Genomic DNA, 15858 nt, shown 5'->3' on the forward strand with positions numbered 1-15858 from the left:
TGAAAACCGAGAGCCATAGCTTTTCTTCTGCATTGGAAGTGCAAACATTTCCTCTGGAGAAGTGTTGGTTAAAGCTAGCAGACACAACACAATTTCCCAACGGGATTTTATATTAACCAGATCTTGCACGAACACAAAGAAAGACTATTTTGAGAAATGTATTTTCTTAATAATTTGGAAAACTTTCACAAAAAAAGTGAGCAGCATGAATTCTAGTCTTACGAATCTGACATAGTGTCAATTTCTGCTGTTTGCACTGTAACTTTGCTTCCTCAAGTGACACTATCTCAAGAATACATCACACCAAAAGAGGAAATCCAAGCAAATTTTAAGTCTTCATAGGAACCAAAGAAAGCTGCAAGAAAAATACATAATCCCACATGGCTGCTGATGATAGAGTGCTTAAACAGAACAAAGGGAAAGCTAGTGGAGCCACATATTTAAATAATTTCTATAATTTATTACTTACCGTATCCCATATCTGAAGTTTTATCTGTTTACCATCAATAGTTATCATTCGAGCCCCAAATTCTACACCTGAAGAGATTTTACAAAAGGTATTATTAGCATACAGCAGAAAGAGGAATTTCAAGTACTATGATAGCAAGAATGTAATTCCTACAATATATATTCCTACAAGAATAAAATTCCTACATTATTCTTGTAGGAAATACTCTTTTCACAATCTGTTTAATTTTCCAGGTGCTTGAAAGAGCTGGAAAGTTTTCCAGAAATAAGAAAACGGTTACTTTCTAAGTGCTTTAAAAATGCATTAATTAAAACACGTGTCAGAGGTATTTCCTGCACATTTTTCCAATCGATTTAGTAGCTCTAGATCAAAAGGGAAAAAACCACATCCATTTGAATGCAAACAGGAAATGAATAGTCATAGTTATTTAACACTTGACCAATGACAGATTGCTGAAGCCAGTTTTGAAGAAATTAAACTTATACTTCTTTACCAATAAAACATTCTGTTAAGTGGGCATACAAATGCCACCATCAACATGATAAATTTTACTACTGTGTTAATTAAAACTCATCTTCCTTTACAAAAATAAACATTTCCAAAATTCTAGCTGGTTAAAGATCAAATTTAATAACCAAGGGAAAAAAATAGTGTGTTTCAAGTAAACAAAAAGAATTTATTCAATGGAAGAAGTCAGCTTTTTATACTATCTTTTAAAGCAATTTTAAGATCATTAACAGTAAATAAGCATAAATTGAGGTTATTACTGCAGTAATTAAAATTTGACAAATTCCTAGAGATAATGGACATATTTAAAGGCTATCAGGTTTCCATTAATCTATACTTATTTGATCCATTACTTCAGAAAAAATAAAGATCTGGCAACTTAAGTTTTGTCTAATTAGTCACTGTCTAGATTCTGACTTCCAGTGAAGCAGCCCTGATTTGAAGCATTCTAAATATCTCTTCAAAAGCTTGTTTAGAACAAGCTTTTGTTTGGAGGGTAGTGTCTCTTTCTGTAGAATGACTGTTTGGGAAAGGGACAGAGAAAAAACACTCTCCCCCACACATGATATCAGAGCCAAATGAAAGCTGTGGTCCAAAGAACATTGTGCTCTCTTTAGCATCCAAATAACTTGCAGAAACTGTATGCAAACAAGTTGAAAGAATAGAAGGAGGAAGGGCAGAAAGAAGGAAGCAGGTGAATGACAATGCCCTGAAGTTGATTGCAAACTCAGGAGAAGGTCCTTGGACTACTATAAGCTAAACACTGCAGGTATTACTTGTATTCAATTGCAGATGTACAGCTGCTGACTTAAATTCCTTCTCTTAAAGAAGGAATAAAAGCTGTTCAGGTTTGCAGTAAGGGCATACTCTCATGGCAATAGGTAAACCAAAGAGAATGCTTCAGTGGCTTTAGTCACCCACAACTACCTACATATGTTGGGTGCAAGAGTTCTGGTTGGGGTGTTGTGTATGTGTTTCATTTTAGTTGCTGTTTGGTTTGATTTTTTTCAGGAAGGTGTGGGGTTTGGTTTTTATGAGTTTTTTTTTTCAGTTTTTTTTCCTCTGCATGATACAGCTTCTCCGTCGCTCTTTAATTTCTTTAGTAACAGATACTTTAATTCCCAAATGAAAAATAGAAATAGCTGTTGCCCTGTAAGTTCTTTTAGAGCACAGTATTACAATTATGCACAATGCTGAACATAGCTCAAAGCGAAAAAATACCTGCTTCTACGTATTATCTTCTTTATCTTTTTTTCCCCTATCTTGTTTTCATTAGAGGTAAAGTTTTCCTCTGATTTTCTTAAATTTTAGAGATAACATTTTAGGCTAGCTATACTAAAATTCGGGGCTGGATATTGCACAAATCTAGATGAATTACTTTTTACCAGATGTCCAATTTCAGTTTCCTTTCTCCTCTCCTGAGCTCCCCATGGAAATCTCCCAGAATCTACACTCCCACAGGCTAAAATCACTGTATTATATCAAAAAAACCTTAGGCTACGTAACACAAGCCTTTTTATTCAATCTACAGGTTCTCAGGAGTTTCAACATCAGCAGTTTAAAGTGCATTAGGTAAAACCACCCCATCTCATCTTGCCCTGCATGGGCATTCCTTTGACTTTGAACCCATATTCTTTATTTAGCTTCATCGTTCTAAATCTTTTTGGGTACCTGGGAAAAGCATTCTCCTGGCCAAAATTCACACATATGCCCTATCACTTAAGTGAAAGAAGGCTGCTTCCAGCCTATGCTCCTTCTTCCCCTTTCCAAGCAGCTTCCCATGCTCTGTTCCTAAACCCCTCATTATGTTGCTGTCTAGGTTCACCTCCTTGTCCCACTAGCTTCAGTTTCTGCTCCTAGATTTCAGCTAGATATATGCCAGGCAAAGAACTGGCAGTACAATCACCCTGCTGAGATGAAGCTGTTTCCCACAGCTGATCAGTTTGCTGATGTGACAGGGCTGCCAAAGGCCTAAGTGATATATAAGGTGTCATGTATTTGGCAGGCCTAAAGAAGAAAAGATGACAATAACACATGCCTCCCTAAAGAACTCAGGCTCTTTATTCAGCCAGCTGCCAAGACCTCTGAAATATCTGAAAACTGATGTTAGCCTAAGGATTTGAATTACATGAGACAGGCACACACAAGGTGTGGAAAGACTGTCCAGAGAAAAAGGGAAGCCGTAACGAAATGATATATTCTGTTACATGAAGAATATTTGTTTATATTTTAAGCGTCTATTTCAGTACTCCCAAACACAGGAAGCCTAACTATTTCCAGGACACAAACTAAAAATAGATAGTAGGGATACATTTTATGCAAGGCTCATCATAATGAGAGCTGATAGGTTCCTCGAAATAACATCAAGAAGTTCAAAGGTTCTGCAACCTTATCAGAGGCTAGCATCTGTTATGCATAACACTGAAACTGATTTGAAGATGAAGTTGCCTAAAGAAGAATTTATTTCCACCCTATTGGTCACATTTTGTGTGGAAAGATAAATAGAAGTTTGTATAATTTATTGTAGCTAGATCAGAGGCAATGTATTCTGTCAACATGCATTCATTCTCCCTTGTATCAATATCAAATTGTACCTAACACAAATGGTTTAAATCCAATTGAGTCAGGAAGAAAAACCCCTGTCCCTTCCAAACAGTGAATACTTTCACACTTTAAGCCTCCTCTATTCAGAAGTTAGACTCCCCAAACAGTACATTTGTTCACTCACTTTTAAATTGTTCACTTCAGTTTATTTGTAACTTGTCTTCAAGGTTCCATGGCTAATATTCTGTTCCCTTGTGAAAATTCTGCTATTTGCATCACGATCAATGCATTTCAAGCTTGGCCAATTCTGCTTCCACATCCAGTTTTTAGCTTTTCTGAAGAGATGGTTGTGATATGATAGCTATGAATTTTTAAAAATTGTTTCAGATTGTACCTTCCCAATAAGAAAAAAAAGACCTCTATTTGGCTTCATTAACTAATAAATATTAATCAGTTAAGGATTCAAGTTACCTTAATACAGAACAAATCCTACATTACTGCAGGACAACAAACTCATAAATGCCTGAGGAGCTACTCTAGCTGCTTATGCATTAGTGCTGTGAGGGACAAGAGACCTACCAATAGTGAGATCGTGGACTGGTTGAAACCGCTTGTCTGTGAACTGTAATAATAAACATGATTTCCCAACACCTAGAAGAAAAAAGAAAGAAGCTTTAAGCCAATTTTAAAAATCTGTTAAAAATCAACAGAAATTCAAGTGACTGGTGTATATTGTTTAAAATTCACTACAAGAACTTCAGATACCAGATTTCCCCTACTCTGAAGCATGTGCAACTTTTTTTATAACATACCAGCTTTCAAAGTTCCTGAAACATTAAAGTCAAAGCAGTTATTTTCAAAAATTGAACAAAACCTAATCCTTCTTCTGAAGAAGCAGCTCTACCTTTAAAATTAAGCAGAAAAATGTTTCCTAACAAGCCTTCAGAGTATAATTTCACATCCTCTCTCCACAGTTAGTACAGGTCTTGCTGCTCCTCACAACCCTACACCAGCTTCCCCTGCAGTGCTTTCAGCTTTCTGCCAAGCTACCCAAGTAGCACCTCACTCCCATCTCTTAATTTATCAGTTGAGGTACTGGCAGTTCAAGTATGGCTTCTTATAAACAGTGTGCTACTGCTCACAGGTTTCCAACAGGCAAAAAAATAGTCCAAGCAGAACTAGGAACAGCTGAATTCACACTACAGCCAGCCAGACAACACATCGTCCCCCTCAGATATCCTGATTTGAGATCCAAATGGATGAACTACTTCATATTACACTGGTCAGCAAAAGGGCAATTTCTTCTGTTTGTAAAAACACAGAAAAGCAAACGTTAATGCAGTCAATAGGAATACTCCAATTAAATGGTAATACTTCACGGTTAATTTTTTCTTCCTTTACTTGGAGGAGTCATTCTTCCCATTCTGCTCACTAAAGTTTCCTATTTTCAGCCTTTTAAAATTTGGTACTAAAAATTTTAAACATTTGGCTTACATACATTTAAATTCTGAACTGTATCATATAACATACCATACTGTAGCATCCAGGTTTCTGCTGTACTTCAGCAAGATAAGGCTGTTTCAGCCACATACTAGAGGTCAGCAACAGCTGACCAGACCTGACATATCTGGTAATGAGCAACAGCAAATAAGAGGATAAGGGGGGGAAAAAAAAAAAATCCCACTGCAGGACAAGAGAGATGCATACCAGAAGTTTGCATATAGTGACACTGATCTTTCGGCTACTAAATTCAGCATTCTCAAAGTTTTTAGCATGATTTCATGAAGAAACAAAGCCTATACAATCGTAATTGCCGCCTGCTTCTCATTTTGGCTCTTAAAAGCTATGACTAGTAACCAGTTTTAATGAAATCTCACAGAAATAGCAGCCTTGCATTTATTATTATTTTGTCACAAAACGAGTTGAGACAAATGATCACACTGAGATTAATAACTCAAGTGATGCAGCAGTTCCAAAAGCCTAAGCCAGTTGTTGGTGCTGCTGTCCCTACTCTCTGCCCTACAGGATGTTTGTGCCCTTTTTTCCATTCCATGCTGCTTCAGAACTCATCCGACTAAGCCATTTCAGTTGTCCGCTGGGTTAGTATGCTAACCTGACAAGAAAAGTGACAAAGCAAACAGAAGTGGCTTAATACACGGTCAGACAAGCATGACAGTTCAAATGAGAGAATGCAGCAGCCAGCAGATCAACAGCTTAAGAGTGGCACAGAACTACAGCCCAAGGCAAAGTTTGTAGCATTGGCCTTAACAGATCTCTCTTCCGTAGCTCTCTGGTTTGTTATAATAAGCTGTCAAAACACAAGCAGATTGGAAGTAGGTATAGATTTTGTCCAACAAAACTAGTGGACATGAGAGAAGTGGATAAGGAATGGGGACAGTGCTGGATATTGGAAAGAAAGCAACAGGCAGAAGCACAGGCAGAGTACTGGACAGAACACAAATCTCTAAGGAACATTAAAATAGTAACAATTCTACTCACAGAACACTGTCTACATATACAGATAACTATTATACCACCAATGAAATACAGCTGCCCTGTCACACAACATAATTGCCACCTCATTTACAAAAATTTTACCTACAAATCACACCAGAAACAGAACACAGAATTACTTTCGCCATTAGCCTTACAAAGAGACTTCAGTATCATTGGATAAGCCAGAACCTCAAAACTATGCAATACTCCTCCACAAATCATATGAACATGAGAAATATATTTCGAAGTCTAATCTAAATGGCACTTGATTAGGTGTCCCAGCACTAGCTCTTAAGTGGCTATCTGGTGGTACTTCTTGTAAAGCTGGTGACCAGCTTGTTGGTTCAAGAAAACACATACACACTAGCATCAGCGCAGCAAAGATGACAGACAAACATAGTCCCTTTGATGGCAGAAGATGACTGCACCACCATTTACTTCTATGTAGCAGGCCTTCTAGCAGCAGACTGGTAGGTTCACACACACAAGTTGTAAAGTTTAGTCACACTAAACAGAATTAGTTTCTGTTTAATGTCATGCACGTAACTTTAGAACTTTCCAGCAAAAAACACATGAAAGTCCTTAGGTTTTGTACTGTTGATGACTGAAAAAGAGGCTCGAAAAGTTGCAAATGAAGATGTAGTGCTTAGCTACAGTGTTAAAGTTTAGGTTACAATCCATTTTAGATAGTATGCATAAATATTTTATTATCTACATTGGATAGTAATACTTTGTTTTAAGATACTGCAAATTTGTAATAGGAATACTCTTCCCAGAATAGCTTCTGGCCCATTCCTTCTAGAGCCTGAGCTACCACAGACAGTGCCAGGAACCTGTACCAGGAACAGGAACTGCAGATGAACTCTCATGTAGTTTACAACCTTGTGACATAAACAGATTCTGCGAAGATCAATTCATGGTTGCATGGCAGCTCGTTTCATGGCATACAAAAGGTTTAAAGTAACTACACTGGATAACTCCAAGAGCAAATTGGCTGTTAACCATATATCTTGTTCACTTTGCACTGTCAATCTTATACCTGAAATGAGGCAGACGTCTTACGATAGTCAATTGTAAGAGGTAAAAGAGACAGATTCAATTATTAACTCATTCTCCATTTGACTGTCACAATTACTTTAATATGGCTTCAGATAAAACACCCCCAGAGGAAAAAAAACCCAACAAGAGTTTAATATCTTGAAATAAAAAATAAGCAGATCTTGGATATCCTCCACCAGCACGGTAAACAAAAGCTCTTGCTTAGGGACAAATTAAAACAACAGATTATATCCACAGAGAAGAGTGGCATGCTTCATTGCAAGTGCCTGTTCTATGATGCCTTCATCTTACTAACCAAACTGTGATGGGAAGCACAACTTGTGCTACAATAGCTTTACCTTTCGTCTCTGAATTCCAAACTATCAGCCCGAGTTGGTTTTCCAAATTCCTCTGAACAACTTGCTCTTTATCTGAGTGCTGCTCTGCAGCCAGTTCCCTTAGGCCAAGGGTTGCCAGAGCTTTGCTGTCATCCACCTTTGTCTAGCCACACTCCAACACCTCCCTTCCTTATATCAACACTAATGTTCATTTCAGTGCTCAACCAGTGGAAACAGCTAAGTGGTAAAGCTGACCTCTCCCTCCTGACTCACAAGGTTATGCAGTAAGCTAAAGCAAGAAACGGATCCAGCATAAAACTATAGAACACTAGTATATACATGAGACTAAGGCTACAAAATACACAGCAAAGGGAAGGGTTGCTCTTTTCAGTAGCAGACTGCAATCATGTCTATTAAAAAGCAGCTCTGGACCCACAGCACAGGTGATGATATAGCTGAGCCAGTTAAATGGCTTTGCCAAGAAAGCTGACTTGCCTCCTTCTCCCCTTCCAGCTTCTGTGACTCCCTGTGAACAGGGCAAGGAAAGTTCAGTTGTCAGTTACGAAACCAGAGGTGCACTACTGTCAACATGAGGAGAACTTCCCAGACTTTTCTTACGACTAGATGAAAAACACCTACTGTCAGATTAGAGCCAGAAGAAAAGGATCCACAACAATTTAAACCAATCTAACCAACTGCTGTAGTCCTGCGCCTTCCACTGATGTTTGTTTTATAAAGCTCATCTGGCTCAAAACTAAAACTGCCTCAAAAAAGCAGGGAGAGGGGGGGCCAAGATAATTTTCTTGTTCTCACAAGCACCAATGTAGCCAATGGTGACAGAGAAAAAGAACTGCAGCAGTAGTCATCCCAACTTGGGTATCAAAACCAAATCCTGATGACAAATGCCTTCAGTTAATCTGTTAGCTGCCTCCGATGGGTACCCACACTCCTTCCCACACAGTTCCATCACCTTCCTCAGAATGGCTCTTATACTTGTCTGATCGAACTTGCTATTTGTTTCCTTTTATCTTTTAAATCATCTTTGTGAGCTGAACTGGCTCTCTGAAGGAGAAAATGCTGATAGCTAAGAAGCAGAAGTTCATAGCTGAGACAAGGAGTGAACTAGGTCCACGTATTTTGGCAGAAGATAAACATTGGATTAACTCAGCCATGTCACAGAACTGTACTTTTCTTGCTGTTGCTTCACAAGACAGGATGATCGATACGCTCAACATACACAGAGATGAAGACCTACTCCCCCCTCTGTCATCTTGCTCACCAATTCTCTTAGGTCCAGTTCCTTTCCTTGTAAGTACTCCAGACCTTGGAATGCGCTTCCCCAGGCCAATGCAGCCGATGCAGCAAACATGTGAAAAGTCAACCCAAAGCAGGCTGATTCATGTCAGGGCAGACTACTGAAGTCACCACATAGTAAGGGAAGCAAGACCTGCGCCTTTCATATGCAAACACCTATGTTACCTCGAATGCTCATGAAACCAAAGCCCACTACCAACCGAGCTGAAACAAGCTTCCTACTTCTCTTACCTTCCTTTAAGAAACAAAACTTAAATCTTTCTCAAACAACAGACAAGTTTCGAATAACACAGATTTGAAAACCAACTCAGATTTAAAACAGGTAATTGAATAGTACAATTGTCACAAGACATATACCTTTAACCCAGCTTAATAAACTAGTTCTAGTTCTTCCCAGTACTCTGTACAGCTTCCAGATGTTTCATAAGCACCTTCCTTATCACAGGCTGCAGCTCATCACCTCTCTCCTTTTCCAACCATAGCATCTTCGTGCAATTCAGCAAAATGTAATATTACCCTTTCACAGGACTAAGTATACTGAGATATTAACCTAAAGTAAAGATTTTTCTTAACTTCTTGTCAGCCAGATATCAAAAGGGAAAATCTTATTTAAATTACAAAATTCCAAACTGCCTGTTACAGAGCAAAGGAACTTCACATACCAACTACAGCATGGACAAGAAGGGAAGAAAAATAATGTCCGAAATCCCTTATGATGGCTACATAAGTTTGGGAAATGTAATAAAAAAAAGGCTTTTTAGCTCTTTTTTAAAGATGATTCAGCTTCAATACTTAAATAAATAAACACTGCTGTAAATTGTTTACAACAGCATATCCAAAGCCAATGATATGTTTGCCTTTATACATAAAAATTAGTGCAGATCTACAAAGTGATAGTTGTTCATCTCTATCACATTTAATTTATGTGGCATGGCACAACCCAACTGCTAACTCTGTAAATTTAAAATAATAAGTAAAGATTATTTCCAAACAAAATTAAACAACATGAGCCTCTAGAAAACCTTTTTGTGTCCTGAAGACTTAGAAAATTGCCAGTCAGTCACAACAAAATGGTTGTAGTCAAGGTCGAGGGTGGGCAGGTCTTTTTTTTTTTTTTTTTTTTTTAGTTAAAGGTTAGAATTAGTACAATGGCACACAGTAACAGTCTCATGAAACCATTTAACCATTTTTATGGACTTTTACTTACAGTTTGCTATTCCTAGTGAAATCCCTTCTAAGAGGCTAAGAAGATGTACAATGCCCAACATATGCTCTTTTAAGGATCAAAGTGTCATCAAAACGATCTCAAAGACAACCACCACACGGTATTGACACCAGCTCTAGTGGGATGAAAACCTGTTTAGCTAGGCATTACTGTTACATACTGGTAGAAAACAAGGGCAAGAGGCTCTCTGGTCATGCACATTGCAAGCTAGTAGCAGCTGCTGTTCCAGAACAAAGTGCACTGATGCTAGAAACATTTCACAAGGAGGACAAAAAAATAAAGCCAACTCAATTGCTTAATTTCAACATTTGAAAATCTCCTTGGCATGCAAGACAGTTGACTAGACAGCTTACTTTACTCTAGAGAGTAAGGAGAACTAGATCACCAAGCAATTAAACTTTCTCTCATCATCTTCCCCTAATAAGAATAACTTTGATATATCATTGGTTTGTAACCAGAAACTGCTGAAAATGAAAGGCCAGTGAAAGTTCATTATGCAAAAGCTCTGAGCACTGCTGAACTAACACATTCAAAAAAGTGTAAGACATACCTGCTCACACAAGATGCAGTCACAGATCACACTGATCAGAGAGACATTTAGATGGGATACAACTGACAAGTTACGCTGGTGGCAAGAAATCTTCCCACTGCAAAACTGGTATTTCAGGTATACTAAAATATAGTAGCATTATTTGGTGGAATCTAGTAAACATACTCTATCACAAGAAAAGCCCGTTTAATGCATAGTAAATATTCTGGGGGAAAAAGAATTCCAGCTCTAGTCTTCACAGAAATCTCATGTATCATTCTCAGTTTGTTCCCCTGTGGTATGCTGCTGGTAATTAAAACGTTTAAGCAGAAAAGACTTTATCATTCAGAAAAAAATTTTAAGAAAAAAAGATGCCAGACTTTCAGTTACCAACTGCAGAAACAGGCAATACTTGGATGCCAACAGTGTCCACCCTGGCTCAGATCAAAGTCCAGCTCAACTAGTGGCCAAAAGCAGATATGCAGGGAAGAGTGGATGAACACATCTACTCCTACCAGTAACTAAAATGAATTGGGCATTATCAGCCTCCAAGGCAAAGGTCTTAGAGCCTAAGCTGAATGCAGCATCTATGTTTCTAAATGCATTTGCAAACTCCTATAATGTTTTGGAAATATCTAGGTAAAGAAGATTTTTCCTGGCTGACTCTCACAGCAGTCAGCATTTCATAATACTTGTATTTTTCCCTTAAAGATACCAACTCCATGAAATTTCACACCTACTATGCCACTGATACAATGTAAAAAACATGCAGAATTACACCAATGTTGTTTGAATACCTGCAAGACAGCCATGACATTTCAGCTCTCTCACAACAGAAAACTAACTAGATCTTAAAACAGTTCTGACTACACACAAAAAACTTTTAAATTGTACATAAAATGTAACAAGCAAAATAGAATCAACCTACGTTCATAAAGCTACCATACCTGAAGTATGAGCAAAAGTCACTGAACGCCAATGACCAATGAATCAAACAATGAAATGGGACAAGAGCTGTTGAGCTCTTGCACAGCCAGTTTCTGTGGCTGTCATTCTAAGAGACTGAGATCATACTGAATTCCTGTGTTTCTGTAGACAAAAGCATGTGGAACCACGTTTCAGAGAAGACACATGCAGGTGTCTCATATAACTGCAGGGGTTTTTCATTGGTTTGTTTATGGCTTGCATATGGCTTTGTTTTGTAGAGCTGAAAAGGAAGAGGAGCTAAATGTTAACATCTGTCCTCAGCTGATGATGTCTTACTTTTCTCCTACAGTTTGTTTACAACTAATTGCTGAGTCACCAGGCAGCCAATCCATTTCCAAAGACTCTAAATCAAGCCCAGAGGTAAATTTCTCGATCGCTATGAAAATTACATGGCCTGCAAGGCCACTGGCATATCTTCAGTGGCTGGAACGCAGACAACCACTGGAACTGAACAGTCCATAACCACTCTTCATTTCTATCAGCAGAGCTCTGAGTTCAGCTGCCTCCATCGGCGGAATAGTAGTAACACCTAAATCATTGCAGTAATTTTGGCAACAAACAACTGTGTACAATGTAAATTGGCTCTATACTAGCTATATTAGAATTTTTAAAAGGCTCATAGGAGGGCTAAATAAAAGCAAAACCAACTTAACACTATTGGCATATTTAATTCACTTCAAGAACGATCGTTACAGTAGTTTTAATTAGCTTCATGTAGCAGCTCTGAATAAAACCCATGGGAATTAAAAAAAAAACCCAACAGCCAAAACCAAAAAAAACCCTGTTTTTTTGTGAGCCGTTTTCCTCTCTGTCTCCCTTCTCTGTCTTGGTCTTGCCATATTTAGCTCTCAAGCAGTTGAAACAACATCAGAAGTGACACACATCTATTCTGTATTTCACATATAATGAAATGCAAAAGTGTGACACAGACCACTACACTGAGGATAATCCATTGTAAAAAATTAATACGATCAATGTTTGCTGTCATCTCTACCACTTTAATGATTACACTTTTCAGAGATGCACCAAAACTGGCCACCTGTTCTGAAGTGCTATCATTGCAAAATTTGCACTACCATTTTGCATCACCCTGAGCGAGACAAACCTCTTCTTCACCTGCATCTGCTCAGGTAGTTTCTGGTCCTCTGGTTTAACAAGTTGTCAACTCCCCTAAATGCTCAAGAAAGACAGGAATTTTTACTTATCATCTAAAGCCTAATACTTCCAACATGGTCACTGTAGCTGCGATATATTTCTTAAGATTCATCTGTACTACAGCTGCTACTGCAGTGGTCTAAAAAAGCTTCTGAAGTTTAAATGTAGGTTTAAAAAAAGATAAAATTACATAGCAGTTGCATCCAATGTATGTAACAACTTCGTGTGTAATGCAACTGCAATGCATAATTACACAGAGACAGAAATTAAATTATAAAATAGCAACAGACGATTTGATTCATAGGTATGAGTGCAATTATGCAGGTATCCCTAGAATAGCACATAAAATGACAGCTGTGTCATCAAACTCATTAAAGAAGGCATTATTAAGGTATGAGGAAAACAACAAGAAAGATGCACAATACACAGGCACAACAGTTAACCATGTTAGATACCCTGTCCTGACAACAGTTTGATGAAAGTACGCTACTTTTATCCACACTACGTTGAGAAAACACAGATTATATTGGAAAATAGGCTTCAAACAGCAATTCCTATCAGCATATGGTTATTTCTGCAGCATCTATAAGTATTATTAACTGTTAGCCAGCAGTCAGTGACAAACAGAATGGCACAAGTTTTTAAGAAATGGCAAGCAAATGGGTGAAGAAGGGAAAGAGACCATAGGAATAAGTTGAAGCATCTAGAAAAACAGTAGTCCAAAAAACGAATAATCAGTCCCTGTAAATTAGATGGGAAGAGGCAGGGCTTTTAATTACAGCATGTCTCGGCACTTTAAGCATTTGCCACAGCACCTCCAGCCGGGGCTGGAAAGGGCATCCTTGTGGCCTGGCCCGAAGGTACTTCACTCAGGCCTCACTGCTGCGGGGATACAAACAAGGGACAACCGGCACAAGTTTTCCAGGGACAGCGCCTTCTCCCGCCCGCCCGTCCAGCTCGGATGCCGCAGCCCGGGGCGTGACACAGCCCGTCAGGGCTGGCGGCGGCCGCCAGGCTCGCAGGCCGAGGCGTCAGGCCGAGGCCCCGGGCGGGGCCCAAGCGCAGAGGCGGGGTGTGTTTGAGGCGGGGGGGCAGCCACCACGTCAATGCCGCCAGCACTGCGGAAATGGGAGCGGGGGAGCCGGGCCCCGCTCCGCCCGGCCTCGCCTCCCCGCCCCCGCCCACCTTACCTGTGTCCCCGATGATGATGTACTTGAAGAGATACGCGTAGGCCATGGCCGCGCGGCTGCTCCGGCTCTCGCTCCTCGCCTGGCGCGCGCTCCGCCCCCGCTGTCAGGGCTCGCGCTGCGGGGAGAGGGGGTGGGGGGGCAAACGGTTAACGGCCGCCGCGGGCACAGCTAGCTCCGCTCTCTCCCCTCCTCCTCCTCCTACCTCCGCCCTTAGTGCCGCCGAGGTTTGCTCGGTGGTGGTGGCTGCTGCTGCGGCTGCTGCCCTCCCACCGCTCCCCGAAGCGCCGGGGAAAGGAGTACGCGGCGACGGCGGCGGCGAGAACAATAACAGGCACCGAGCGGCCCCGGACCCCTCCGGCAGCGTCACGTCACTCACTCACCCACCCACCCCCTCCTCCGCGCCGCCCCGCCCCCGACCCGGAAGTGCTGAGGTAGCCGCTGCCCCGGCGCGCGCCACAGCCTCGCGCCGATGCGGGGGCGTGGCTACACGGCACACTCCACCCAAAGAGGGGGCGTGGTCACACACACGACCCGCCTAGTGGGCGAGGCCACGTCATCAGCCTGGTCTCAGGGGCGTGGCCACTCAACGCTCCACTCCGCTCAGGGGGCGTGGCTACACCCCGCTCCCGAGGGGGCGTGACTACAGCGAATGCTCCGCCCATAAGGCGTGGCTATAGCACATAGATGACACGAGGGGCGTGGCCTCAGCGACAGGGGCGTTGCCACACGGCCTGCTTCGCGGAGGGCGTGGCTTTCAGCAACGGGGGCGTGACTAAGGCACTCGCGCTATGGAAAGGGGGCGTGGCTTATACAACGGAGGCGTGCTCAAGACGTAAAGGGGCGTGGCTTAGACGCCAGAGTGCGTGGCTACGGCGCCTGCCCCACCAGGGGCGTGGCTTCAGCGGCAGGGGGCGTGGCTACGCCTCGATCAGGAGCTTCGGGGAGGCGGTGGACGAGGACTGTAGAGGTGTTCGCTGACGGAGTTGTTGGGGCTGTTTCCCCCTTTCTTGGCTGCCTTTTCGGCCGCTGGTTTGGCTTCGCCTTGGTGCGAGGGCTAAGGGACAGAGCGCTGCGTGCCGGGAGACTGGAGGTCTCCCCCGCGGTGACCCCGAGCGGCAGCCTGGCCTGTGCTGGGCCCTGCTGAGCTGCTGCGTGGCTCCAGGGTCAGGGGTGCTGAAGGGCGGGGGTTCGGCAGAAAGACGATGCTGCTGTTTCAGCATGTTTAGATTTAGATTAGATAAAGGAAAAGAGGCTGAGAGAACTGGGGTTGTTCAGCCTAGAGAAGAGAAGGCTCCAGGGAAACTTTATAGCAGCCTTGCTGTACGTAAAGTGGGCTCCAGGAAAGCTGGGGAGGGGCTCTTTATCAGGGGGTGCAGGGACAGGAGGAGGGGTAACAGTTTTAAGTTGAAAGAGGGGAGATTTGGATTAGATACTGTGAAGATTTTTTTTCTTGTGGGGGTGGTAAGGCACTGGAACAGGTTGCCCAGAGATGTCCTGGATGCCTCATCCCTGGAAATGTTCAAGGCCAGGTTGGGTGAGACTGAGCAACCTGATCCAATGGGAGGTGTCCCTGCCCATGGCAGGCGATTGGAACTGGATGATCTCTATCTAAGGTCCCTTGCAACTCAAACCATTCCACGATTCTGTGTGTGGTGTTTCTGGCTGAGAGATTCCAGGGAAAAAAAGTTTGGTCTAAGGCTGCTAAGCCATTCTGAAGCTCTGAACTAGAGAAGCCTTTCAGCATAAACACAAGCAAACAGTTCTGTACAAGCTTATTTTCATCACTTGCCAAACCTGAATTAAGGCTTGGAAAGGGTCTTTTTTTGCCTTTCTGTCTGTCTTTCCTTGCTGAACTGGAAGCAGTGAGTTAGGAAGGTAGCCTAAGTTCACAGCTACTGTTTAGGACTTTCTACTTAGAGTTCACAGGGGACTGGTGAGTTGGAAGAAACTTCAAGGTCTTCCTTAGTCTAAGCTGCTTCCCAAAGTGTTGCATGTATGCAGACCTTTGGCCTCGGAGCAGTCAAAGGTAGTTTGGCTCACAGGTCAGTTCCACGTTGAGGCTGCGT

The 15858-nt window shown here is 41.7% G+C and overlaps 1 protein-coding gene across 3 annotated transcripts in view; it reads right to left on the reverse strand.

The window, feature by feature from the left end:
• Positions 1–14183, reverse strand: part of RAB2A (RAB2A, member RAS oncogene family) — a 41953-nt gene extending 27770 nt beyond the window's left edge. The window contains exons 1-4 of one of the 3 annotated variants that reach the window (XM_009563280.2): positions 13995–14183; positions 13793–13907; positions 4100–4171; positions 470–537 (exon numbers count right to left, since the gene is read on the reverse strand). In XM_009563280.2, coding sequence (XP_009561575.2) covers positions 470–537; positions 4100–4171; positions 13793–13838 — 186 coding nt within the window. In that variant the 5' untranslated portion in view covers positions 13839–13907; positions 13995–14183. Of the gene's footprint in view, positions 1–469; positions 538–4099; positions 4172–9913; positions 10058–13417; positions 13458–13792; positions 13908–13994 lie in introns of those variants that run through there. The other 2 variants (XM_054058044.1, XM_054058045.1) reach the window with 2 other exon arrangements.
• Between the last annotated feature and the right edge of the window lie 1675 nt (positions 14184–15858).

Source organism: Cuculus canorus, chromosome 2 (genome assembly GCF_017976375.1).
Source record: "Cuculus canorus isolate bCucCan1 chromosome 2, bCucCan1.pri, whole genome shotgun sequence".
NCBI classification, from domain to species: domain Eukaryota; kingdom Metazoa; phylum Chordata; class Aves; order Cuculiformes; family Cuculidae; genus Cuculus; species Cuculus canorus.